Here is a 26,125-nt window from a genome sequence, read left to right on the forward strand (position 1 = left end):
GCATCCGTCATCTCAGTAGGAGCATGTCCCGACATTTTCAGGCATACAAGCACGTGGGGCAATTACAAACTACTGAGTACCATTTTGAGTTGCTGCAATGAAACTTCAGCAAAATGGACTAGGCTGCTGCATAATTTTTTCACTTTGATTTTCGGGGTATCTTTGAATTCAGTCCTCTGTAGGTTGCTTATTATTTCCATCAAACGATGTGGCATCCTTTCATTCCTATCACATTACCCTGTCCATATCAGTATAGCTATCCAGTGAGATATTTTTCCCCATTGAGATCTGATGTGTTTTCAAAGTGTTCCTTTAATTTTTTTGAGCAGTGTATATTCCTTTGATTTAGCCTTTGTTACCCATCCAAAGCCATTATCTTGAAAAGAGTTATACTCCCAACATTCTTTAATAACACTCTTGGTAGGATTATCATTACCACATCCACGTAAGCGACACCAGTATGTAAGCATGAGTTATGTCTTCTCAGGTCTGAGGGACACTTTTCCTAACTCTACCTGGATTGCCTTAGTTGGTGTTGATCTCATCGCACCAGAGCAAATCCTCAAATATTTATTAATAAAAGTGTTTTAGCTGCTGCTTCATACACAAAGCATCCATAATCTATTGTTGACCTCATTAGAGCCCTATAAATTGTGATTGTTTGTCTGCTCCCCAGTCTTTCCCAGCTAATGCTCTCATTAGGTTTATAATTTTCTTACATTTTGATTCCACATTTTCCATATGTACACTATATTGCCAAAATTATTGGGATGCCCCTCCAAATCATTGAATTTAGGTGTTTCAATCACTTCCATGGCCACAGGTATATAAAATCAAGCACCTAGGCATGCAGACTGCTTCAACAAACATTTGTGAAAGAATGGGTCGCTCTCAGGAGATCAGTGAATTCAAGCGTGGTACTGTGATAGGTTGCCACATGTGCAATAAGTCCATTAGTGACATTTCCTCACTACTAAATATTCCACGGTCAGCTGTTAGTGTATCATAACAAAGTGAAAGCAATTGGGAACAACAGCAACTCAGCCATGAAGTGGTCGGACACGTAAAATCACAGAGCGGGTCAGCGCATGCTGAGGCTCACAGTGCGCAGAAGTCGCCAACTTTCTGCAGAGTCAATAGCTGCAGACCTCCAAACTTCATGTGTCCTTCAGATTAGCTCAAGAACAGTGTGTAGAGAGCTTCATGGAATAGGTTTCCATGGCCGAGCAGCTGATCCAAGCCTTACATCACCAATGCAATGCAAAGCGTCAGATGCAGTGGTGTAAAGCATGCTGCCACTGGACTCTAGAGCAGTGGAGACGTGTTCTCTGGAGTGACCAATCACGCTTCTCTGTCTGGCAATCCGATGGACGAGTCTGGGTTTGGTGGTTGCCAGGAGAACGGTACTTGCCTGACTGCATTGTGCCGAGTGTAAAGTTTGGTGGAGGGGGATTATGGTGTGGGGTTGTTTTTCAGGGTTTGGGCTTGAACCCTTAGTTCCAGTGAAAGGAACTCTTAATGCTAAACAATTTTATGCTCCCAACTTTGTGGAAAAGTTTGGGGATGGCCCTTTCTTGTTCCAACATGACTGTGCACCAGTTCACAAAGCAAGGTCCATAAAGACATGGATGAGCGAATTTGGTGTGGAGGAACTTGACTGGCCTGCACAGAGTCCTGACCTCAACCCGACAGAACACCTTTGGGATGAATTAGAGCGGAGACTGTGAGCCAGACCTTCTCGTCCAACATCACTGCCTGACCTCACAAACGTGCTTCTAGAAGAATGGTCGAAAATTCCGATAAACACACTCCTAAACCTTGTGGAAAGCCTTCCCAGAAGTGTTGAAGCTGTTATAGCTGCAAAGGGTGGCCAACTCCATATTAAACCCTACGGATTGAGAATGGGATGTCATTAAAGTTCGTGTGCACATAAAGGCAGGCGTCCCAAAACTTTTGGCCATAGATAGATAGATAGATAGATAGCTTTCATGTTTATATATTGGTATTGCCAGTTGATAATTATGAACAAACCATTTTTGAATGACTGTATCAGGAATAAACCATATACAAAAGGCCTTAATAATAATAATAATAATAATAATATATAAGAGGTCATCGAATAAGTTTCAGAACTGAAAACTTCCCTGTTAGTCCAATAAAAGCTTTTATTGACAGCAGGCCCAGTGAACGACTGATCCTGGAATGTGTCTATAGATAGATGAAACGCCGCCCCCACAGAAGAAATCAATGCCTACTTCATCATTACAATGTAATCCCCGCCCACTGGTGTGTTAGTGAGATGAGGAGGAGAGAAGAGCGATACAGGACTAAAATAATTACCTTTCAAAGGATCCTAATGCTAATATCGTTATTTACTTTCAACAATGTGAATGTCTCCGTTGAGCTTTATTTATTTGTATTCGATACATTTCACTATGGATTCTTTAGTAAATCAGTCGCATTTCAGGCGCAGGCTTTGCAAACAGACTTTTACGATATGAACTCGACAGTAATGCAACAACATGTCAGTAACTGTGTTCATTCTAATGCCTGATCTGATATTAATGATTCATGTACAGTCAGATGATCTTTATCTGTGTGCCAGTTTACTTTTTATCAGTAAATCAAACCAGTGACTAAACGCTCAACTTCACCTTGTTTCTCGTAGTAGGATGAAAATAATCTGTTATTTAAATGGTGATTATACTGTATTATATATAGGAAGTGATCAAAGAGCGCTCCCTTTACAATCTCTGGAGCTGTCAATCAAACAGTGCAAGTTTATCAGTGACTGAGTTCTGGACTCGCGCCAAAACTCCCGTTTTATTCAACAAATCTCTTAGTTACATCACTGTTAGTTATGATGAAAGCATTCGTTAGTGAGCAGAAATTGAGTTTCAATGACGAGATCACTGCTTTCATGAGCTCAACAACATGTCTGTGATTGACTACAATGTTCATCACTGCAACCTTTCATGCCACGATCTAAATATAATGCAACACAGAGCTGTAATAGTACAAACGCACTAAAAGCGAGAGTAATACTTGGATATTTCATATGCAAAGATGTCAGCCAATCACAGCAGTGGGCGTTTACACTGAAGTCTCACAGCAGACACGCCCCTTAAAACAGAGCGTTCAAATCAAAGGCTAAAATCAGGGTAGGAAAAATGCCTTTTATTTCTAAATTATGACAATTTTGGATGAAAAAGCACACTAACATTATAAGTGCACCTCAGGAAACATTATAAAACAATGCAGTTCATGACCCCTGTAACAACTTTTCTTTTCTACAAACAAGGTGTTCTCCCCAACTTTACACTTATGATTGCATGGCTGCTGTGGAGGTGCTGGCCTTCCTGGCTGAGATCTCCTTATGTCTGAACTCATATTTTATTTTCCCTATTTCCTTCTCAATTGCTTTAGTTACTTGAACTGGATGAAAGAGACCTTTATCATTACTAAGCGTAATAATGACTTTCCACTCTTCCTGTTTATCATCATCAAACCTACTGCTTCCACTAGGTTTAGCTCTGATCTTTTTGGTAGTTTGTCATAGAGTACTCTCTCCTCCACTACTCGCTTCAGACCATGATTTTTCCTTGCCTTTTTAGTTCGGTTAACCTCCGTATCTGAAGGCCACCCGTCATCATCACCACCTGAATCATAATCCATTGTTACACTCACGATACAGTTTGATTACAATCCACTGTCTCTTCATCCACAAACCACGTAGAAGCTCGATCTAAAAGCGACAACCTACATGTCTTTTCTTCTCTGTCATGCTCGTCTCTTCTATCATTGCGCATACACGTCGACACGCAGGGCACGCAATGACAAAGACCTCTCATTGGTTAATCTTCTTAATAGCTTAACCCTCAGGGGTCTGAGGCTGATTTGGCACCTGGAGAAGTTTTGACATGCCCTGACATGTGTGCTTTTTTCAGTTGTTCATAAACATATAAATGACAAAAGTGTCATTACACTGTATTCAGCACAAACTAGGCTACAATAATATGTGAGGAACATGTATGTTCATGTTTGTGTTTTTGAAGGAATAACCTTTATGCGTGGTTATTAAAAAAACAAAAAACTTAAGTCACTGAAATAAACCCAAAAAATATATATTAAATCTTTGTTCACAAGACTTCTGGGTATTTGAGGTTGTAGACTAGAGTTCTTTGCTTCAAAATGAGGTAAAAATTATGCTGCCTGCTTGTTCATATAAAACAATAGAGAGATTTACATTTCCCAAAACATCTTTGGTCAAGAAACACAGTATGCATGGAGGCGTGAATCATCATGAATAATGGGTGATTCTCACCTGAGAAGACAAAAGAATCGCATAAAGATCTCTAATGAGCTGCATAAATAATGAGCTCTTTCAGTCAGGTAGGCTGTGAAAAAACCCTCCGTTGATCATGTCTCAAATCTCATCATAATGTAAATCAAACATACAGAAAAAACAGCAATACTGTGAAATATTATTACAATTTAAAATAATGGTATTCTATTATATTCTTTAAAATATAATGTATTTCTGTGATGCAAAGTGTCTGAACAATTATGTTACCTCTGTGGCATTTCATATAGGCTTTTAGCTTAAAAGCATGCACATTTGGAGAAATATTGATGGATTCTTATATGTTTATGTCAGTTTTCTATACAGAGCAGTGGCCGCATTAGCGGATAATGAGCTGAATCACGGACTTCTGACATGGCTCTCTTTTCATACAGATTACATAAACACAGAATTTTTGTTTTCGATTTGACTTACACGATTTAAAACCTGACATTTCAACGTTTCTTTTTAGACATAAGTCTAATTTTTTTGTGATTAGTGTTCACTAAGTTACAGTTCATTTTCTGAGAACTATCAGATTGGACTTCCTTCAGAGGGAGACGAGAGATCACGCATCATGTTAGTTTTCTTTATTTTACAAAAAGCACAACATTTTGTTTTTAATCTGAGTGTACACAAATAAAAGAAGATATTCAACAGATTAAAATGGTGTATAACTCTTAATTGTATGTGCAACATTGACAGAGTCTCTTTCACACTGGTTAGAAAAAAAAAACGCGGTGATCACGCCGGCGTGAACGTCGACCCGAGGGAGTTAATCTACTATATTTTTTAATGTTCTTTAAAGGGATAGTTCACCCAAAAATGAAAATTTGATGTTTATCTGCTTACCCCCAGTGCATTCTGTCACGACCGTCAGTGAGAGTGCCCGAATTAGCCACTTGACGGCACTCCATCCTGGACTGTTTTCACCCCATTGACTACACTACCCATAACGCACTGCCGGACTCATTATCCATTTATCACATCATTACACCCAGCTGTCATGTATTTTGTAATCAGTGTCTGTCTATTTAATTTCAGTTGTTTCTGTCCTCAGTTGTGGTTTGTTGTATTTTGTTACGGGCACTTTTGTTTCTCTGGCTTTCTGTATTTGACTGTTTTTGTGGAGTTTACCCTTCGCCTGTGTTCTGGATTACATGCTTGGAGTTTCCTGTAATAAACATCGCTGCACTTGGATCTTACCATCTTGTTCTTGTGTGCACCGTGACAGAACAAACCACCGCTATGCAAGGATCCAGCAGCAGGAGACTCCGGTCATCAGTGGGGGCTGAGGAAGCTCAGGCCCTTTTGGCAACTCTCCGCCAGAGGAGAATGGGAGTGCGGGCATTCGTCCAGAAGTTCTGGTCACGGGCGGAGGGGTATGGTCTCTCTTATACGGTCCTCAAAGACACAATTAATAACTGTTTGGATAAACCTCTGCCACAGTGGGAGATGGAGCTGGTAAGGGGATTAAACTTTTGGAATTTCTCCAATTACCTGCATCTGCGTGGGAATGGGCCGCTTCGACTACCTCCAGCACCCGCTCCAGCCCGTGTGTCTTTTCCAAGGCCTGCTCCAGTCCATGAGTGCGTCCCAGCCCGTGAATCTGCTTCAGAGGCCTCAGAGGAGGTTGGCACTGAGTCTCCGCTTCCCACATCTAAAAGGAGGAAGAGGAGGAGGAAGGCTTCCATCCCCCAAGACCCGGAGGCCTCTCCAGAGCTCGCTCCAGTCAGTGAGTCCACTCCAGAGCCCGCTCCAGTCAGTGAGTCCACTCCATAGCCTGCTTCAGTTAGTGAGTCCACTTCAGAGCCCGCTTCAGTCAGTGAGTCCGCTCCAGTCAGTGAGTCTGCTCCAGCCAGTGGGCCTACTACAGAGCCCGCTCCAGCCAGTGAGTCTACTACAGAGCCCGCTCCAGCCAGTGAGTCCGCTCCAGCCAGTGAGTCCGCTCCAGTCAGTGAGTCCGCTCCAGCCAGTGGGTCTACTACAGAGCCCGCTCCAGCCAGTGAGTCTACTACAGAGTCCGCTCCAGCCAGTGAGTCCGCTCCAGCCAGTGAATCCGCTCCAGCCAGTGAGTCCGCTCCAGTCAGTGAGTCCGCTCCAGTCAGTGAGTCCGCTCCAGTCAGTGAGTCCGCTCCAGCCAGTGAGTCCGCTCCAGCCAGTGAGTCCGCTCCAGCCAGTGGGTCTACTACAGAGCCCGCTCCAGCCAGTGAGTCCGCTCCAGTCAGTGAGTCCGCTCCAGCCAGTGGGTCTACTACAGAGCCCGCTCCAGCCAGTGGGTCTACTACAGAGCCCGCTCCAGCCAGTGAGTCCGCTCCAGCCAGTGAGTCCGCTCCAGTACGGCATGCTCTCCCTATCAGTCCGGTGATGGCCAAGAGGGCTGTCCTCACGTTCTATGTTTTGCCGGTCTTGCGTGCCTGGAGGATGCTCTCAGAACAGCCCCAGCCTGAGCCCGCTGCCGTCCAAGAGCAGCCCCAGCCTGAGCACGCTGCCGTCCCAGAGCAGCCCCAGCCTGAGCACGCTGCCGTCCCAGAGCAGCCCCAGCCTGAGCACGCTGCCGTCCCAGAGCAGCCCCAGCCTGAGCACGCTGCCGTCCCAGAGCAGCCCCAGCCTGAGCACGCTGCCGTCTCAGAGCAGCCCCAGCCTGAGCACGCGGCCGTCCCAGAGCAGCTCCAGTCTGAGCACGTTGCCGTCCCTGAGCAGCTCCAGTCTGAGCACGTTGCCATCCCTGAGCAGCTCCAGTCTGAGCACGCTCCCATCCCAGAGCAGCCCCAGCCTGAGCACGCGGCCATCCCAGAGCAGCCCCAGCCTGAGCACGCTGCCGTCCCAGAGCAGCCCCAGCCTGAGCACGCTGCCGTCTCAGAGCAGCCCCAGCCTGAGCACGCGGCCGTCCCAGAGCAGCTCCAGTCTGAGCACGTTGCCGTCCCTGAGCAGCTCCAGTCTGAGCACGCTGCCATCCCAGAGCAGCCCCAGCCTGAGCACGCGGCCATCCCAGAGCAGCCCCAGCCTGAGCACGCTGCCGTCCCAGAGCAGCCCCAGCCTGAGCACGCTGCCGTCCCAGAGCAGCCCCAGCCTGAGCACGCTGCCGTCCCAGAGCAGCCCCAGCCTGAGCACGTTGCCGTCCCTGAGCAGCTCCAGCCTGAGCACGCTTTCGTCCCTGAGTCCTCCGCTCTCCCTGATACGGCCACGGAGACCGTTACCGAGCTGTCCGCTCCCCTTGATACGGCCACGGAGGCCGTCACCGAGCTGTCCGCTCTCCCTGATGCGGCCACGGAGGCAGTCACCGAGCTGTCCGCTCTCCCTGATACGGCCACGGAGGCCGTCACCGAGCTGGCCACTCTCCCTGATATGGCCACGGAGGCCGTCACCGAGCTGTCCGCTCCCCTTGATACGGCCACGGAGGCCGTCACCGAGCTGTCCGCTCTCCCTGATATGGCCACGGAGGCCGTCACCGAGCTGTCCGCTCCCCTTGATACGGCCACGGAGGCCGTCACCGAGCTGTCCGCTCCCCTTGATACGGCCACGGAGGCCGTCACCGAGCTGTCCGCTCCCCTTGATACGGCCACGGAGGCCGTCACCGAGCTGGCCGCTCTCCCTGATACGGCCACGGAGGCAGTCACCGAGCTGCTCGTTCTCCCTGATACGGCCACGAAGCACCCTTGGCCAGCCCTGTCACTGCCGTCCAAGCCTACTGCCCTGTCGCCGCCGTCCAAGCCTACTGCCCTGTCGCCGCCGTCCAAGCCTACTGCCCTGTCGCCGCCGTCCAAGCCTACTGCCCTGTCGCCGCCGTCCAAGCCTACTGCCCTGCCGCCGTCCAAGCCTTCTGCCCTGTCGCCGCCGTCCAAGCCTTCTGCCCTGTCGCCGCCGTCCAAGCCTACTGCCCTGTCGCCGCCGTCCAAGCCTACTGCCCTGTCGCCGCCGTCCAAGCCTACTGCCCTGTCGCCGCCGTCCAAGCCTACTGCCCTGCCGCCGCCGTCCAAGCCTACTGCCCTGCCGCCACTGCCCAGGCCGTCTGAACCGTTGGAACCAGCCTGGTCAGTTCCTCCGGCACCACCCTGGCAATCAGCCAGGATTCCAGACCCGCTGGAACCAGCCTGGTCAATTTCTCCAGCGCCACCCTGGCACTCAGCCAGGACTCCAGAACCACTGGAACCAGCCTGGTCGGTTCCCCCAGTGCCACCCTGGCTGTCGGCCAGGACCCCAGGTCTGTTGACACCCGCTTGGTCAGTTCCTCCAGCACCGCCTTGACAACTTGCCAGAACCCTGACCCCACTAGAGTCTCCATGGACAGTTCCCCCGGCTCCCCCCTGGCCTTCTGTTGGAGACTCTGGTCCTGGCCCACCATCCCTCCCCCTGATCCTCCTCCTGTCCACCTCCCTCCTGAGTTTTTGTGTTTTTCGTTTTTGTTTTGTCTGGTGGAGTGTCTGGTAGCCGCTCCTTTGAGGGGGGGTAATGTCACGACCGTCAGTGAGAGTGCCCGAATTAGCCACTTGAGGGCACTCCATCCTGGACTGTTTTCACCCCATTGACTACACTACCCATAACGCACTGCCGGACTCATTATCCCTTTATCACATCATTACACCCAGCTGTCATGTATTTTGTAATCAGTGTCTGTCTATTTAATTTCAGTTGTTTCTGTCCTCAGTTGTGGTTTGTTGTATTTTGTTACGGGCACTTTTGTTTCTCTGGCTTTCTGTATTTGACTGTTTTTGTGGAGTTTACCCTTTGCCTGTGTTCTGGATTACATGCTTGGAGCTTCCTGTAATAAACATCGCTGCCTTTGGATCTTACCATCTTGTTCTTGTGTGCACCGTGACAGCATTCAAGATGTAGGTGACATTTTTTTCTTCAGTCGATCACAAATTATGATTTTTAACTGCAACCGCTGCCCTCTGTCATTCAAATAATAGCACTGATTGGGAACTTCATCTATAAGAGTGAATAAACCTTGCTTAGACAAATCCAAATGAAACCCTGCGACTCGTGACGACACATTAATGTCCTAAGACACGAAACGATTGGTTTGTGTGAGAAACCGAACAGTATTTATATCATTTTTTACCTCTAATACACCACTATGTCCAACTCCGTTCAGCTTCCGGTGAGTGAGGTCAGATCGCGCTCTGACAACGGAAGTGATGTCTCGCGCTCATTGAAGTATATGGGCGAGACATCACTTCCGTCTTCAGAACGCGTTTTTTGACCTCACTAGCAGGAAGCTGAACGAAGTTGGACATAGTGGTGTATTAGAGGTAAAAAATTATATAAATACTTTTTTCGGTTTCTCACACAAACCGATCGTTTCATGTCTTAGGACATTAATGTGTCGTCACGAGCCGCAGGGTTTCATTTGGATTTGTCTAAGCAAGGTTTATTCACTCTTATAGATGAAGTTCCCATCTACTGCAATTATTTGAATGACAGACGGCAGCGGTTGCAGTTAAAAATCATCATTTGTGATCGACTGAAGAGAAAATGTCACCTACATCTTGGATGCACTGGGGGTAAGCTGATAAACATCAAATTTTCATTTTTGGGTGAACTATCCCTTTAATAACTTTACATTTCTTTTCAACCTTTATTAGAGAAATATTATGTTACTAAATTGTGAATAAATTAAACCATGCCCTTCAATTACACTTCATTTAACCGGGGTTACAATTGCATTCAAGGTGTACATTTTTTTTCTCAAGTTGATTGTACTGATGGTCTTCATTGTATGTCCATGAGAAGAGAAGTTGTTGAGCAAGTCCCATTGTCATGTGAAGCAATTAAAAGAGATCTCATTGAATATGATTTGTTCTGACTGTGTGTTTGTGATGTTACATGTCAGTGATACAGATTGAGTATTTTACATGTCAGATCCTCAAACTCTTCTCTCTCTCTCTGTTCATGACAGAGTCAGGCTGCAGTTTTGTTGTAATGCCACAGAATCATTCATCATCACCAAACGCAACACAGCCGTCAATCAAACCATCCCATATGAAACAAGCACAACAAAAACATACAAAATGACTGAAGCACTTCACAGTATGCTGCCCGAGGTGTGTGTGGTTCTGGTAAACCCAACAATATGAGGACAAAATATGATTGCAAAAGATGGGGAAATCCTTGGTCAACATCTTATAAATCATGTTTTTAAAAAAATGTACAAATGTAGAAAGTTTTCTGTGATGGGTAGACTTAGGGTTAAGGGAGAGAATATACAGTTTGTACAGTATAAAAATCATCATGTCTATGGAATGTCCTCATAATGATAGAAATACGTGTGTGTGTGTGTGTGTGTGTGTGTGTGTGTGTGTGTGTGTGTGTGTGTGTGTGTATATGCAGGACATCCCCTGGTCCGGTCGGCGTCTGGGTCGGTGTGCTGTGGTCGGCAGTGGTGGGATTTTGAAAAACAGCAGCTGTGGACGTGAGATTGACAGCGCAGACTTCGTCATACGGTAAACACATCCCATCATTCCTTGCTCCCTCACTGACCACAACACATCCGTCAGGATTCATCCATCCTTCCTGTTAATATGATGTTTTCTCTCTTTCAGGTTTAATTTGGCAGCGGTTAATGACAGTGATGTTGGGATGAAGACCGATCTGATAACAATCAACCCCAGCCAGCTTGAGTCAGTGTTTTTCTTTTTAAGGATGGGGAGTAACTATTATAGTGTATTTCTGGTCTAATGCCAGCAATAGAGTTTGCTGTAACTGTTCAAAGATATTTCTGCTGATTTGTAAGCATTTAAAACAAGTATGTTAATAGTTCTGTTCGTGAAGATAAATAGCAATGTGTAAACTAGTTTTATGATATTGCAGTTTAATCTTATCACATTAAAGGGTTAGTTCATCAAAAAATTTAAATTTTGTCATTTACTCACCCTCATGTTGTTCCAAACCATTTTCGGAACATGAATTAATTTTTAATGAAATCTGGGAGATTTGGATAATCTTTATGATTTTTATTATAAAAAATATTCAATAACTTAACTGTTATGCAGTGCAACGCCATCAAATTCAGTCCACACATCAAATCTCTCTTGCTGCTCATACTATAGCATTTAATTTGAAAAAAAAAAAAAAGAGCTTTTGCATAATTATGATTTTGTGAAAATGAAAATGATTTTATGATTATGTAAAAACAAAGGACGCTGGTTCACTACACATTGGGACACTTATGACTCTATTCCGGCAACGTGACAACGTCCTCATTGTACAACATCAATAATGGTATTTATAACAGCAGATCTGATAGCTCTCTGACATTACTTGTAATGTTATTTAAAGTACGTTATGATAGATTCTTTGCTTGTTACATAATCATTATCTTCATTACCTGTCTAGCGATGTATGTTTATGCTGAAATATAATAAAATAATGGTTTGTATTTTTAAGAACATCTATTGCGCATCGTTATGTGTAGTAAATTGGCTAACGGGATTTAGGTTAACTTTACGCGTGCATATGATACTCGGTTTTCGGCATGCATATGATACGCAGTTTTGACGTAGCCAACATAGACCTACAATACCCCCTACACCAAACCACTAATCATACCCATATGCACGCAAAAATAATTTCAGCGTATAAATAGCACGCCAAATACAAACATAAACTCGTTCTATAGATACGCAGTACTAGGGTTGCTCCGCCGCAACAGTAGATGCGCCTATATGAGAATATTTGTTTTCCATTTGAATTGGTTCATTTAAAAGCAGGGGCGGCCTTGGCACTTGTCCTAAGCTTGGCCACCCCTTTGGCCACCCCGCTCACAACTGCCGTTTCTGTCTACTTTTTTGGTGACAAGAATTGCGTTTATTGAAACGCAGAACCGTCTCTTTAAGGCCAAAAAAAAAAAAAAAAAAAAACGCGCGCGGAAATGATACAGGTGCCGAATGAGCTTCAGCAGAACAACAGTGAACGGCGAACATTATATAGGCTATTGCTTACTTCAGTGTCACTTTTTTACGTCACTTTTCAATCACGCGCAAATGAAATAACAAAAAAAAAAGCGATTAAATCTGCGTTAAAACTGCATGCATTCATGTTGGCCTATTTGATATATATATATATACATATATATATATATATATATATATATATATATATATATATATATATATATATATATATATATATATATATATATATATAGGCCTATGCGTCACATGAAATATTCTAATATTCTGCTATGTGAGATATGGCACAAAATGATATGTAATTTTTTAATGCATAAATAAAAGTGAGAACTGTGCATTTGAACTAGAAGATGCTAATTTTGCAAACAAACAAAAATGTATCACATTTAAATGCGTAAAATATTAATTTTACATTCTGGCATTTATGTGTTGTTGACTTCCGCATCAGCAATATGGCAAAAGGGAACACATTGTACTGAGTTTAATTTAGGTATTATAGAACTGTTGCAATTATTTATTTTGACAATATAGAAAGTTAAACATTTAAGTGTTTACTTTTTTGGATAGTTTTTGAAACAGACAAACTCAGAATTGTTGAAGTTCATTGATTATACATAAAATTCAATGAAGGTTGAATAATCTACAGTATGTAGTTATCTGTCTCATCCATGGAGATGCAACAATGGAGAACAAGCCATTGGGGGGGTTTGAGAACCAGAACTGACTGAACAAGTTGAATTTTAGCTATAGTGTGAGTCCCTTTATTAATATGCCTGAAAGTGAGGAATGATTTAAAAAAAAAAAAAAAAAGGTAAAATTCACTCAGCATTCCATGATCTAAATTACAATTAAGTACAAATAAACTGTATTCAGTTGTGTTGTAACCACAGTCCAGTACATTATATTCAGACTCAATTTTATGTTGAAATAATAAAGATTTCTGTGCCACCCCAGACTGGTTGCTTGCTGGCCCCGATGAAAAAATCCTGGCTCCGCCACTGTTTAAAAGTATGTACTCTATGAACCACTCCATTGTGACGGTACAGAGCTGTCGGACACTGCCATTGGGACTTTAAACAGGAAGTGTTTGTCTGGAGACAATTCTCGGGGAATGCAAAATTGTGAAAATTATTTTTTCCTCCCATCCCATATTTTTTCCGCCACCATAGTGGCTCCGCGACAATACTGTCTTGGCAATAGTTATTAAAATAACGTGATAGAAACTGCCTCAAAAGAGCTATAAAGAAGAGGAGAATGTCGTGTCTGAAAGCTGTAGGCCTATTTGCCGTCCCTCAGCGCGTTGCCACTGTCTGACATGGAAAATCAGAAAAATGAGTCGTTTTTTATGTTTGTTAAAAATCAGACTCGGACGCAACAACCCGAACTTGTAGAATCGAAAAATAAACTGAGTGACATTTATCCGTTTGTGAATTATTCTAAATAAACTTTTCATTTGTACAATATCTAGTGACGGCTGATTTTAAAACACTGCTTCGGAGAATAACAAATCTTTTGTTTCAAATCATTGGTTCAGAAGAAATAACTTAATTTGTGTTCCAAAGATGAATGAAGGTCTTATGGGTGTGAAAAGACATGAGGGTGAGTAATTAATTACATTTTCATTTTTGGGTGAACTAACTCTTTAAAAGTGTTTCTTAAAATCTGTGTGTCTGTAGATACAAAAACCTGGAGAAGAATCCGGATCCGTTGTTGGAGAAGGTCAGTGTGTACGGAAACGCCACCGTTATTATTCCCGCCTTTGCCTACACAGTCTGCACGTCTGTGTCAATCACAACGCTCAAAGTCCTCCAGCCAATCAGACCTCAGCAGCCGGTGGTGTTCTTCAGCCCCTCCTACCTGCGGATGCTGGACCGCTTCTGGAAGGGGCGTGGCCTGCAGGAGGCGCGGCTCTCCACGGGGTTTATGTTAATCAGCACGGCGCTGGAACTGTGTGAGCACGTGCATGTTTACGGATTCTGGCCGTTCGACAGCGACCTGCAGGATCGTCCGGTTCCGTACCATTATTACGACCAGCTGAAGCCGCACCCCTTCGCGCACAAGATGCCGGAGGAGTTTGTGCGGCTGCTGCAGCTCCACAGCCAGGGGGCGCTGACACTACACCTGCAGCCCTGCTCCTCACACCATGACAAGATGAACACTGAGTATTTTTTTTATTTTATTTTATTTTATTTTTATTTTTTTTATTAACCAATTAGTAATGTACAAACAACATGGCATTATTAACACACTGTTGCATTACAAATTACAGAATAAGTGCATGAGAGAATGCCAAGAACATCTAATGGGGCTATATTGGCTATATCGGTGATAAAGTTTACAACAGAAACTGAAATTAACCAAAAATCTATTCTCGATTTAGCTGTGTCGTTTGGTTTAAACCAGGAATATTGCTTAATGTTAGGATATTTGAAGCGCCAGGGATCCAATAAATAATGAGTGCGGCAAAAGTCAGTTAAAACAGGGTTACAGGAGCTGAGATGACCTCTGGAAAGATGTCTATCAAGCCATTCATTGTTAACCATATTAAAGTCACCCCCGTTATTATGATGGCAGTTGGATAAAAGAGTTTAAGGTTTACAATGACATTTGAAATTTCTGAAGCCAATTGTTTGTTTTAAAGTACACTATTAAAACCATAAATATTGATCAGAATAAAGAAGAAATCATCCATATTCAGAACACAAATTAGCCAGTGACCGTTATTGCTAAATCTAGATGTCACTACTTTCCCAGGTGAATTACAAAACACCCATGATCAAATATAATTTTGTCTCCCCAATTGGTTTATCCATTTTTTTTCATCCTCCGGTTTTGAATGGGTTTCTTGCAAAAAAAATAAAATGTGCTTTTTCTCCCTTACAAAACAAAAATATTGATTTTCTCTTAGTGTTCTCTCTTAGCATTAAGTGAAATACAAGAAAAAATATATATTCATAAACAACTAGCAACCGCCAGTAAATAATGTACAACAGACTTAGTTTTGAAGATCAACAAAGAAAGCCCAAACAGGCATGGTCCCTTAAACAACAAATGCAGATAAACCATCCAAACGTATCTTGGACTTCAAAATTCGAGTCAAAAGGCCTTTTCAAACCTTAAACTAAGGCCCTTAATCGTGTACCTTGTGTGCTCTCAAGTAATCCGAGAGAGGGTTGGCGCAAAATGCGGCAGCGGCACTTCCGGCGGCATCTCCAGCGGCCGCGGCATCGGCATCTAGAGCAGCCAGGGACTTTATTCGGCAGCACCTGCCGCTGGCCATTATAATTCGAAGTTGTTTTTTTATTTTATTTTAAAAACTACATTTAATCAAAATAACATAATATACTACCAGAAGACATTTGTAAGCATTTATCACAAATTTTGTTAATAACGTTCTGATGCTCCACTACATAAGAGAAAGTAAATCACATGCTTTAATAAAATAAAATTATCCATTGCTTTGAAATGCACATGAATATAAACTGATATTTATACAGAAATTAATTTCTGATAGACTATGCTGTACAAAGCTGAAATTGCGGCATCTCATAGCGGCATTTCAGGTGGCATCTCCAGCAGCCACGGATATTCTTCTAATTTTAAAAATCTACATTGCAACAAAATAGCATTATCACAGGACTGTCATTTGTAAGCATTCATCATTAATTTTGTTAATATGTAGGCCTTTTCTGACGCTGCAGTTGCTATTACTGCGTGTGTATATAACAGTCTTATGGTAGCTATATAATGTAATGACAGTCCTGTGTACTATATAGCAGCTTAATATTAATTTCTTCAAACGTAGTTTTAAATCATATTACCATGCGATATGATTTGAATACTGTGCCATGGTATGACAAATATATAATAATACATTTTCTTTGTAAAGCACCTTTCTGCTCTGGTGAGTCACATTCATTAGACATTGACATGGATTCATTAGTTGTGTATAATGCTGGTTTAAAAATACAACAGTGATAGAAATATACAGCACAATTAAAAAAGTTTGGGGTCAGTACGATTTGTTAATGTTTCTGAAAGAGTCTCTTCTGCTCATCAAGGCTGTATGTATTTGATCAAAAATACTGTAAAAATAGTTAAATATTATTACAATGTAAAATATCTGTTTTCTATGTGAATATATAGTAAAGTTTAATTTATTCCTGTGATCAAAGCTGAATTTTCAGCATCATTACTCCAGTCTTCAGTGTCACATGATCCTTCAGAAATCATTCTAATATGATGATTTGATGATCAAGAAACATTTCTTGTTTACGCGCTCTTAAAGGGATAGTTCACCCAAAATTGTAAATTCTGTCATCAATAATTTTCATCTTAATTTTGTTCCAAACCTGTAAAAAACCACCAAGACATTTTAAAAATATTTCTTTGTGTTTCACAGAAGAAAGAAAGTCTTTGGACTGACATGAAAGCGAGTGAATGATGACAGAATGGTCATTTTGCGGAGAAAGTTTCCCTTTAAATGCGGCGCCTGTAATAATTCCTCTCCAACTCCAACACAAGATGGCGCAATCTCTCCAAACATTGATTATATTGTGCTTAAAAAGAAGTTGGAAAAGCACAGCCTTTTACTATTACTGTAGTATTTATGTTATGAACATGTTTGTATATGCAGAAATCTATACAACCTGAGGACACTGCTTGAGAAAATGTATCCCACAATGCAATGAACCCAGCTTGATCTCCCATTGAAAATGCAATGAATTACAGTGTGAATTACAGTTTCAGAACAAATTGAATTAAAACATTACCACCACCATTTTAATTCCAAGATAAACAGTAAAACAGCACATTAACTCTTTCCCCGACAGCGTTTTTTTTAATAGTTGCCAGCCAGCGGCAGCATTTCTGATCATTTTCACAAAACTTTCATGAACTCCAGAATATTGTGTTGTATATCTGAACATGCAAAATATGAAAATAAAGAACAGAGCCTCTGCTTTTAAACAACAGCATATTTTATCAAGACTTAGATGTGGGTAAGTTTAATTTAAAAAAGCAACATTTTGAAGAAAATCCTGAGAAAATCGCGTTTTTATTGTGGTGACTTCGTCCGGATGGGATTCAGAACGATGATCAAAACACAGATGGAGTAGATCGAGTCCATCAACACATAAAAAAAGGACATTTACATGCTGTTTAATGTCTGATGATCGCTTTCTTTTTTCTTTCATCATCGTTTAGGCGTGCATGTTTTCGAGTTAAGATGTGTAAACTCACATGAATTCAATGAGTATGGGTAATATGTTATTCATTTACTTGGTTAGCCTACACCACATTACATTTTTAAAGTAATTAAAATGAAACTTTAATGGAAAATGATTTAAACGTTTACAAAATCATATTTGTAAGAATCCTCTGGTGAGGTCGGTCGCCATCCAAACACATTCCCGCATTCTCCAATAAGTCATACACTAATTTGGAGGCCTGGAGCGTTTCCAGATGAGACTCTTGACGACACTTGCATGCACAAAGACGCGCGTCAGATGTTACACCCTCTCTGGGAGCGTTTTCTCTGCGGTTCGCCTGCGTCTCAATGTGCATTCTATCCATCCTAAATAGTATGTGACATTAGTAATATTCAATACTATTTAGGGCGGATAGGGTGGATAGTATGCACATTGGGATTTAGGGAGAGATTGAACATGCCAGTGACTATTGCTGCCACATAAAAATCATTAAATGCATCGATGTTGACTCCGCTGTCTCGAGGCCAATTTAAAGAGATAGTTCACCCAAAAATGAAAATTATCCCATAATTTACTCACCCTCAAGCCGTCCTATAGGTGTATATGACTATCTTCTTTAAGACGAACACAATCCGAGATATATTTAAAAATCCTTAGTGAGCGATACGTTTTTGTAAGAAAAATAGCACGCCAAATGATCATCTGACGTGATATATGATTCTCGCGGTTTAAACAAACAGGGATGTGCAAGAAATTTAACCTCCTCTTCTCTTATATCGAAATCCTCCGAAATTTCTCTTTAAATTTTCTTGTTTTAGACTTCTAATCCGTGACTGGTGATTAGTTTTGCTCCATCCTCCTCATTCTGCGTGCGGTCGTCCGCCGGAAGCTAGTTATTATAAACCTTGGAGGACTAGGGATAATTTTTAAATATATCTCCGATTGTGTTCGTCTGAAAGAAGAGAGTCATGTTGAATAATTTTCATTTTGGGTGAACTATCCCTTTAATGTTGTGGCTGGAAAATACCCTGGAAGAGAGCCGCGGACACGCCTGTTCTTTGCATGACGTCCACTCGAAAGCATTTCCCTGTAGAGGAGTGAGATGCGAGCTGGAAAATACTGAATCACATTTGGGCCCCTCTCTCTGTGGCAAGCTTATTTTGTCCATTAGATCGAAAGCTCTAAAAAAAAAAAAAAAAAAAAAAAAAGAAAGAAAGAAAGAAAAAGAAAAACAACACGTACATTTACCCGCCCATAGACCTCCCTCACTTCAACAAACAAAAGGGTAATATTAACTGATGTACAGTTTAAACAGTATATTGTCAGTATTTTTGCTCTATTTTGCAGCGAAATCCACAGCAGAACTGTTTCGTGAACGAATTTGCGGCTTTGAACGAATCGTCAATGATTCAATGATTTATTCATAACTACAGTTTGCTTTAATGATTCACTCATAAAAACAGTGACTTATTGCCACCTACTGGCGGTTTCAATGTAATATTTAAAAGTATCACTTCGTTTTTATCATCGTTATATTTACTTAATTTAGTTTTTTTATTTAAAGCATTATTTATTTTATAAAGGTAAAAAATGCTCTGAAAAATCAGTTTAAGAGGTCAAATATTGTCCCTTAAAGGTGCAATATGTACGAATTTTGCAGTAAAATATCCAAAAACACAGGGGCGTAAATCGCGGGGGGGACAGGGGGGTCAGGACCCCCCCATCTGAGTGCTGTCCCCCCCAAAAATATATATAATTAATAACCACGCTAAGTATTGTACATAAATTATATAAACTTAAAATAATTATGTAAATAGTGAAACAATACAAACGCAAACGGGCGTTTTAAGTTTAGAAACATTTTGAGTCACCCCTCCCTTGCCTCACAGTGGTTTGGTCCACCGCGCACGTCACACACGCTTGTGTGTAGATTCTGTAGAAGTCCGGCGGCGCCGGCGGGAGAGAACAGTTCTACAGACAGATGAGTTCGAGTAAGTCGGCTCTCAAGGCTATTTTATTCAAAAACATCGGATGAAGTGATTATTTTCCCTTTAATGCTGACGGTGCTGAGTAATTAGTCATAACAACAACAAAAAATATGATAACTGATGATTTTATTTTCCCGTGAGTCCGCTATTTTAGCGATTATAATGTTAACTTACCTAGCTTGTTTACCATAGCTTGTTGGATATTATAAGATAAGTCACCCACACCAACAACAATTAACATTGTGATAAGAATATGTGAACTGTAATAAGGCTAATAGATTTTCTGTTGTGTGTTCGGTTATGCTCAGTGTGTATTCACAAAGACTAAAAGGGACTTTGGTATTCATCGTATTTTGGTGACTTGGTTGTAAACAACTTCAAAAAAAAAAAAAAAAAAAAAATCTATATATATATATATATATATATATATATATATATAATATTATATATATATATATTGACGCTCTTTATAAGTAAAATTTTGGCTGTGTTATTTGTGTCCCCTTCAAAATTTGCTCTTAAGAAATTTTATGTTTATTGTCCCCCCTACTGTCAGATGAAATGTATGCCCCTTTACTGGGCCAGTGTTATATATTTTGCTCACCTGAGTACTTACAATATCCCAAATGTTTGCAACTATTTGTAAATCGTGAGAAAATTGCAATTTTAACCAAGGCTCCGGGACGTGCGAGGAGTCGCCTGTCAGTGGCGTCATACCCGCGTTACCCTCGGTTTCCGGTTTGATTTAGTAGAAACCATGGAAACACCAAAGATGCTTTAATATTTACATGTTTTAATAGACAAGGGAACAACTGATTTCATATATTTATAGACAGAAAACTAATTATTGTTATATAGCTCAACACATTCACCTTTACCAAAACTCCTGGTCTTGGTTATTGGTCTTCTGTACACGTTTATTTTCTGCTTTTGTGGTCTGATAAAGAAAGAAGGGCATACTGCATTAGAACAACATGAGTGAGCAGTTGATGATTTTTAATTTTAGGGTGAACTATCCCTTTAATGGCCATTCACACAGAAGGTGGTTTTCCATTATTTAGCTTAATCTCAGATAAGGTATGTAAACACGGCACAAGTGTCACTATGGAAAGCATATAGTGTCAGACTTTTCCGTTTTCAACTTTTCAACAAATTGTACTGATCCATAAATCCAGTCGCAGCTGAAGTCGATTACACCAATTTATTAGTAGTAAGGAAGTTAGTTTTTTTATGGTGAGAGGGGCAGAGTTACAGAGAGCTGTATGTGTGTGTCATTTTTAACCTCTCCATCACAGTCAGCACACACACACACACACAGGCTCCAGCACTTGTGCTTCTAATGGCATTGGTGTTTCTCCGATGGATCTTCATGCTGCTGATGGTTTTGATCATCTCTCAGTGTGTGCGTGTGATATTCTACTACATATCCAACACACACTCGTCCAGGTGAGCACATACACTCAATCCTTCACCTTTATCTCGGTTTAGATCAACTGAAGGCATCCTCATATCTGGCTCTTGCTGTGACTGTGATGGCTTTCTCTTGTGAAAGAATAATTTAATGAATGGAGTATGTTTCTATTTTCCTTTACTCTATGTAGTCTAATACCAATCATCACGGGAAATTGTGACCAGAATCGCATGAGTGCACAAATGCTTGTTTTCACTTACTAAGCACATTTCCTGTTTTTATTTATTTGTTTGTGGATGTATAAAGTCAGCTCACTGGAAATTTAAATCTTTATGAAGTGACTTTCTGTGCTGTTAAAGCAGTATAACTTTCTAAGCTGCTTTTAAACTGTATTTTGAAAAACTTATGCAAATGCATTGACTGGAAGTTCACACAGACGTTCATTACTGACTGTCTTCCTTTTCAACACACTTTTGGCATTCCCCAGCATGGTCTCGTGGGGTTTGATTGCAAGTAGGCCAGCTGCCTGCCTGCTTTGAGACAAGAATTGCTTCTATTTAACACAGTGATTTAAAGGAAAAACAATATATGATTTAACATTTTAATTATGATTATATTATTAATCAGTGTCATCTGAAATTTCGATTAAAGAAAAAAGTCAAATAACAGCACAATAACGGGTTAAGTTATAAAATAGAACACTAATGTAAACAATGTGACTGAGAGTTCTGAACAGCAGTTTTGAAGCACTAGGCTTGTTCGACTTGATGCAGCGCCGCAAAGAGCGATCGGTGGCTGACTTGAAGCAGTGCATTCCAGCAAGAAATGTTGTCCGACTTGAGACAGCGCTGAAGTCATGTGACTGTGACGTATGGCTTTAAAGAATTAGTCTTAAAGAAAAAGTTTTTTTTTTTTTGGATGCTTTATTTGAACACTTAGTTTACACTATGGAACAAACAACTCAAAATGTAACAACAACAATTAAGAAATATAGCTGCAAGCAGCAATTACGGGGCCAAGCACAAAAACGGCACAAGAAGCCAGCCAACATAGCTGGGAGCATCAGAGCAACAGCAGCAGTGAGTAATTAGAAAAAAAAGTTATTAGCATTTTTGTCAATTTTGTTATAACTTTTGACCACAAGGTGGCGCTGGTCTGGAACTTCTCAGGCTCCTTCAGGGCATTGTCCTGATGACCCATATCAAATTTATGAATTTTGGTCAAACCCATCAGAAGTTATAAGCAAAAAAAACAATTTTTCATATCTCCACTCCAGTAGGTGGCGCTGCGCCGAAACACTGTATGATGCCTCAGGTCATGATTGTGATTACACGTACCAAGTTTGGTCTGAATATGATAAAGCATTGCAGAGATACAGCTTCAAGTCGTTTTTGCATCATGCCTCAAATTCGTTGCTCTGGTATACGAAAATGTTTTGACTTATCGACTTGAAATCCATAACTTTTTGTCGACATGGTCTGAAGATGATACGGTTCGATTTTGGTGAAAATCGGAGCAAAACTCTAGGAGGAGTTCGAAAAAGTAGGTTTTTAAAGAAAAACAATATAGCGGACAGGAAGTTCAGCTAACTATGGCAAATTTGATATCTATTTTCTCAGCATGACCCACAAAATCTACTGAGACCAGTTTCATTACAATCGGTTAACATAGTCAAAACTTATTAGCATTTTTGTAAATTTTGTTATACCTTTTGACCACAAGGTGGCGTTGGTCCGAAACTTCTTATGCTCCTTCAGGGCGTTGTGCTGATGACCCATACCGAGTTTCATAACGATACGCTAATGTGTTCGTAAAATACAAAATTGGATATCATTCGACTCGGCATGATGCCCCGAATCCAACGAGACCAAATTCATGATTTTTGGCCAAACCCATCAGAAGTTATAAGCAAAAACATACATTTTTCATATCTCCGCACCAGTAGGTGGCGCTGCGCCGAAAAACTGTATAATGCCTCAGGTCATGCTTGTGATGACAGGTACCAAGTTTGGTCTGAATACGATAAAGCGTTGCGGAGATACAGCCTTATGTCTATTTTAGCAAGCACTACGTACAATTCGTTCGCGTGTTTTTCGAAAACGGTTTGAGGAATCAACTTGAATTCCATAACTTTTTGTTGGCATGGTCTGACGATGATCTGGTTCAATTTTCGTGAAAATCGGAGTAACGGCCTAGGAGGAGTTCGAAAAAGTACGTTTTTCAGAAAATTCAAAATGGCGGAAAAATTTTCATGACGGAAAATGACGTGCGTTCGATTCGTCTTGAGCCAAGGAATAAGAGGAAAAAAGAATTGTGTTTCTAGCCCTTATGGTTCAAAAGTTATTAACATAAACATAAGTGCAACTTTGGACAGCTGGTGGCGCTAGAGGGATTGAGTTAGAGACTCCAAATTTGCTGTGGACAAAGGTCAGACTGTCCTCTAACTGTGTGCCAAATTTCACAACTTTCCCGCAAGCGGTTCTATGGGTTACCATAGACTTCAAGAGTGGAAGAAGAAGAAGAAGAAGAAGAAGAAGAAGAAGAAGAAGAAGAAGAAGAAGAAGAAGAAGAAGAAGAAGAAGAAGAAGAAGAAGAAGAAGAAGAAGAAAAAAAAAAAAAAAGAACGCCAACAATAACAATAGGTGCCTCCGCACCTTCGGTGCTTGGCCCCTAAATATAGCTGTAAGCAGCAATTACGGGGCCAAGCAAAAAAGGGACAACAAGCCAGCCAACATGGCTGGGAGCATTAGGCCAACTGCAACAGTGAGCAATTAAAGACCTATTACGATCATTTAAGGCAAAAGAGTTGGAAAATGATATATACAGTCAGTAATAAAGATTTACTGGTTTATCACTTTCGACCAATAGGTGGCGCTGTGACCAAATGAATGTGGTTTGGTCAGAGTGAGGTGACAATGACACTCACTAAGGATATGACTCCCGAAAAAATAAGTCAACCAGATCAAAAGTTATAAGCATATGAAAAAAATACAGTAGGTGGCGCTGGTTTGGACTCTTTCAGGGCATTGTGCTGATGACCCATACAGAGTTTCGCAACAATACACTAATGCATTCTCAAAATACAGCATTTTAAAACAAAATTTAAAATGTCCAATGGCCAAAATGGCCGACATGGGAAAATTGGATATCATTCGACTCGGCATGATGCCCCGAATTGAAAAAGACCAACTTTATCATTTTTGGACAAACCTATCTGAAGCTATACGCAAAAATAATGGCTATATTGGCTTTTTTGTATCTCCAGACCAGTAGGTGGCGTTATGGCAAAACTCAGCATGTAGGCTCTGGTCTTGCTTGGGATGATATGTATGAGGTTTCGTCTGAATATGATAAAGCATTGCAGAGATACAGCCATGAGTCCAAATTGGGTGCTCTACGTTAAATTAATTTGCGTGTTATTTGAGAATGGTTTGATTTACCGAAAAGCTTTTGATAACTTTTTGCCAGAATGGAATGAGGATGATCTGATCTGATTTTCATGACAATCAAATGAAGCATCTAGGACAAGTTCGAAAAAGCAGGTTTTTCGCAAAATTCAACATGGTGGACAGACCATATGTCAAAACCTAGCAAGTTTGGTATCGTTGGACTCAGCAGGGATTCAGGAGTCTAAGATCATGACTATTTTGAAAATAAGTCGACCACACTCATAGTGATAAGCATTTGAATATTTGATTTTACCACTAGGTGGCGCTGGTGCGAAACTTCTCAGGCTCGTTCAGGGCATCGTACTGATGACCCATATCGAGTTTTGTGATGATATGCTAATGTGTTCGTAAAATACAGCATTTTAGCACAAAATTAAAAATGGCCGACGACCAAAATGGCTGATATGGTAATAATGGTTATCATTCGACTCGGCATGATGCCCCTAATCTAACAAGACCAAAGTTATGATTTTTGGACAAACCTATCTGAAGCTGCAAGCAAAAATAACCATTTTTTTGTATATCCAAACCAGTAGGTGTCGCTGCGCCAAAACTCAGCATGTAGGCTCTGGTCTTGCTTGGGATGATATGTATGAACTTTGGTCTGAATATGATAAAGCATTGCAGAGATACAGCCATGAGTCCAAATTGGGTGCTCTACGTTAAATTAATTTGCGTGTTATTTGAGAATGGTTTGATTTACCGAAAAGCTTTTGATAACTTTTTTCCAGAATGGACTGAAGATGATCTGGTTTGATTTTCATGACAATCAAATGAAGCGTCTAGGACGAGTTCAAAAAAGTAGGCTTTTCGCAAAATTCAACATGGCGGACAAACCATAATTCGAAACCTAACATGTTTGGTATCGTTGGACTCAGCAGGGATTCAGGAGTCTAAGGACATGACTCTTTTGAAAACAAGTCGACCACAGTCAAAGTGATAAGCATTTGAATATTTGATTTTACCACTAGGTGGCGCTGGTCCGAAACCTCTCAGGCTCCTTCACGGCATTGTTCTGATGACCCATACCGAGTTTCGTAACTATACTTGAATGCGTTCATAAAATACAGCATTTTAAGCACAAAATTCAAAATGGCCGACTGCCAAAATGGCTGATATGGTAATAATGGTTATCATTCGACTCGGCATGATACCCTGAATCTGACGTGACCACATTTATGATTTCTGGACAAACCATTCAGAAGTTAATAGCCAAAATAGCCATTTTTCGTATCTCCGGACCAGTAGGTGGCACTGCACTGAAACACTGCATGTTGGCTTAAGTCATGCTTGTGATGACATGTATGAAGTTTGGTCAAAATATGATAAATCATTTTGGAGATATAGCCTTAAGTGTGATTTTGCGAGCTTTCGGTCGAATTCATTTGTGCCCTATTCGAGGACGGATGGATCTATCAAAAAGCTTTTGATAACTTTTTGTAGTCATGGTCTGAAGATGATCTGGTCCAATTTTTGTGAAAATCGGAGTAACGCCCTAGGAGGAGTTCGAAAAAGTAGGTTTTTCGGAAAATTCAAAATGGCGGGAAAATTTTCATTGTGTTCAAATTTTCCAAATTGGCTATGGACACAGTTCAGACTGTCCTCTAACTGTGTGCCAAATTTCACAACTTTTTACCATACGGTTCTATGGGCTGCCATAGACTCCAAGAGCGGAAGAATAATAATAATAAGAAAACTAACAATAACAATAGGTGCCTAAGCACCTTCGGTGCTTGGCCCCTAATAATACAAATAGAATATACAGAAGAAAAAAAAGAACCATAGTAAAAGTAACAATACCATAATTCAAAG

The 26,125-nt window shown here is 41.1% G+C and overlaps 2 protein-coding genes across 2 annotated transcripts in view; both read left to right on the plus strand.

The window, feature by feature from the left end:
• The window catches only part of LOC137009353 (alpha-2,8-sialyltransferase 8F-like), a 54,888-nt gene extending 37,561 nt beyond the window's left edge, over positions 1-17,327 (plus strand). Inside the window, exons 4-7 of the mRNA XM_067371499.1 lie at positions 10,245-10,389; positions 10,676-10,788; positions 10,888-10,965; positions 13,932-17,327. Coding sequence (XP_067227600.1) covers positions 10,245-10,389; positions 10,676-10,788; positions 10,888-10,965; positions 13,932-14,463 — 868 coding nt within the window. The 3' untranslated portion in view covers positions 14,464-17,327. The remainder of the gene's footprint in view (positions 1-10,244; positions 10,390-10,675; positions 10,789-10,887; positions 10,966-13,931) is intronic.
• Positions 17,328-20,320: 2,993 nt separating this feature from the next.
• The window catches only part of LOC137008826 (alpha-2,8-sialyltransferase 8F-like), a 30,123-nt gene continuing 24,318 nt past the window's right edge, over positions 20,321-26,125 (plus strand). Inside the window, exon 1 of the mRNA XM_067370543.1 lies at positions 20,321-20,899. Within this exon, the coding sequence (XP_067226644.1) occupies positions 20,793-20,899 (107 nt within the window). The 5' untranslated portion in view covers positions 20,321-20,792. The remainder of the gene's footprint in view (positions 20,900-26,125) is intronic.

Source organism: Chanodichthys erythropterus, chromosome 20, assembly GCF_024489055.1.
Source record: "Chanodichthys erythropterus isolate Z2021 chromosome 20, ASM2448905v1, whole genome shotgun sequence".
Classification (NCBI taxonomy): Eukaryota; Metazoa; Chordata; class Actinopteri; order Cypriniformes; family Xenocyprididae; genus Chanodichthys; species Chanodichthys erythropterus.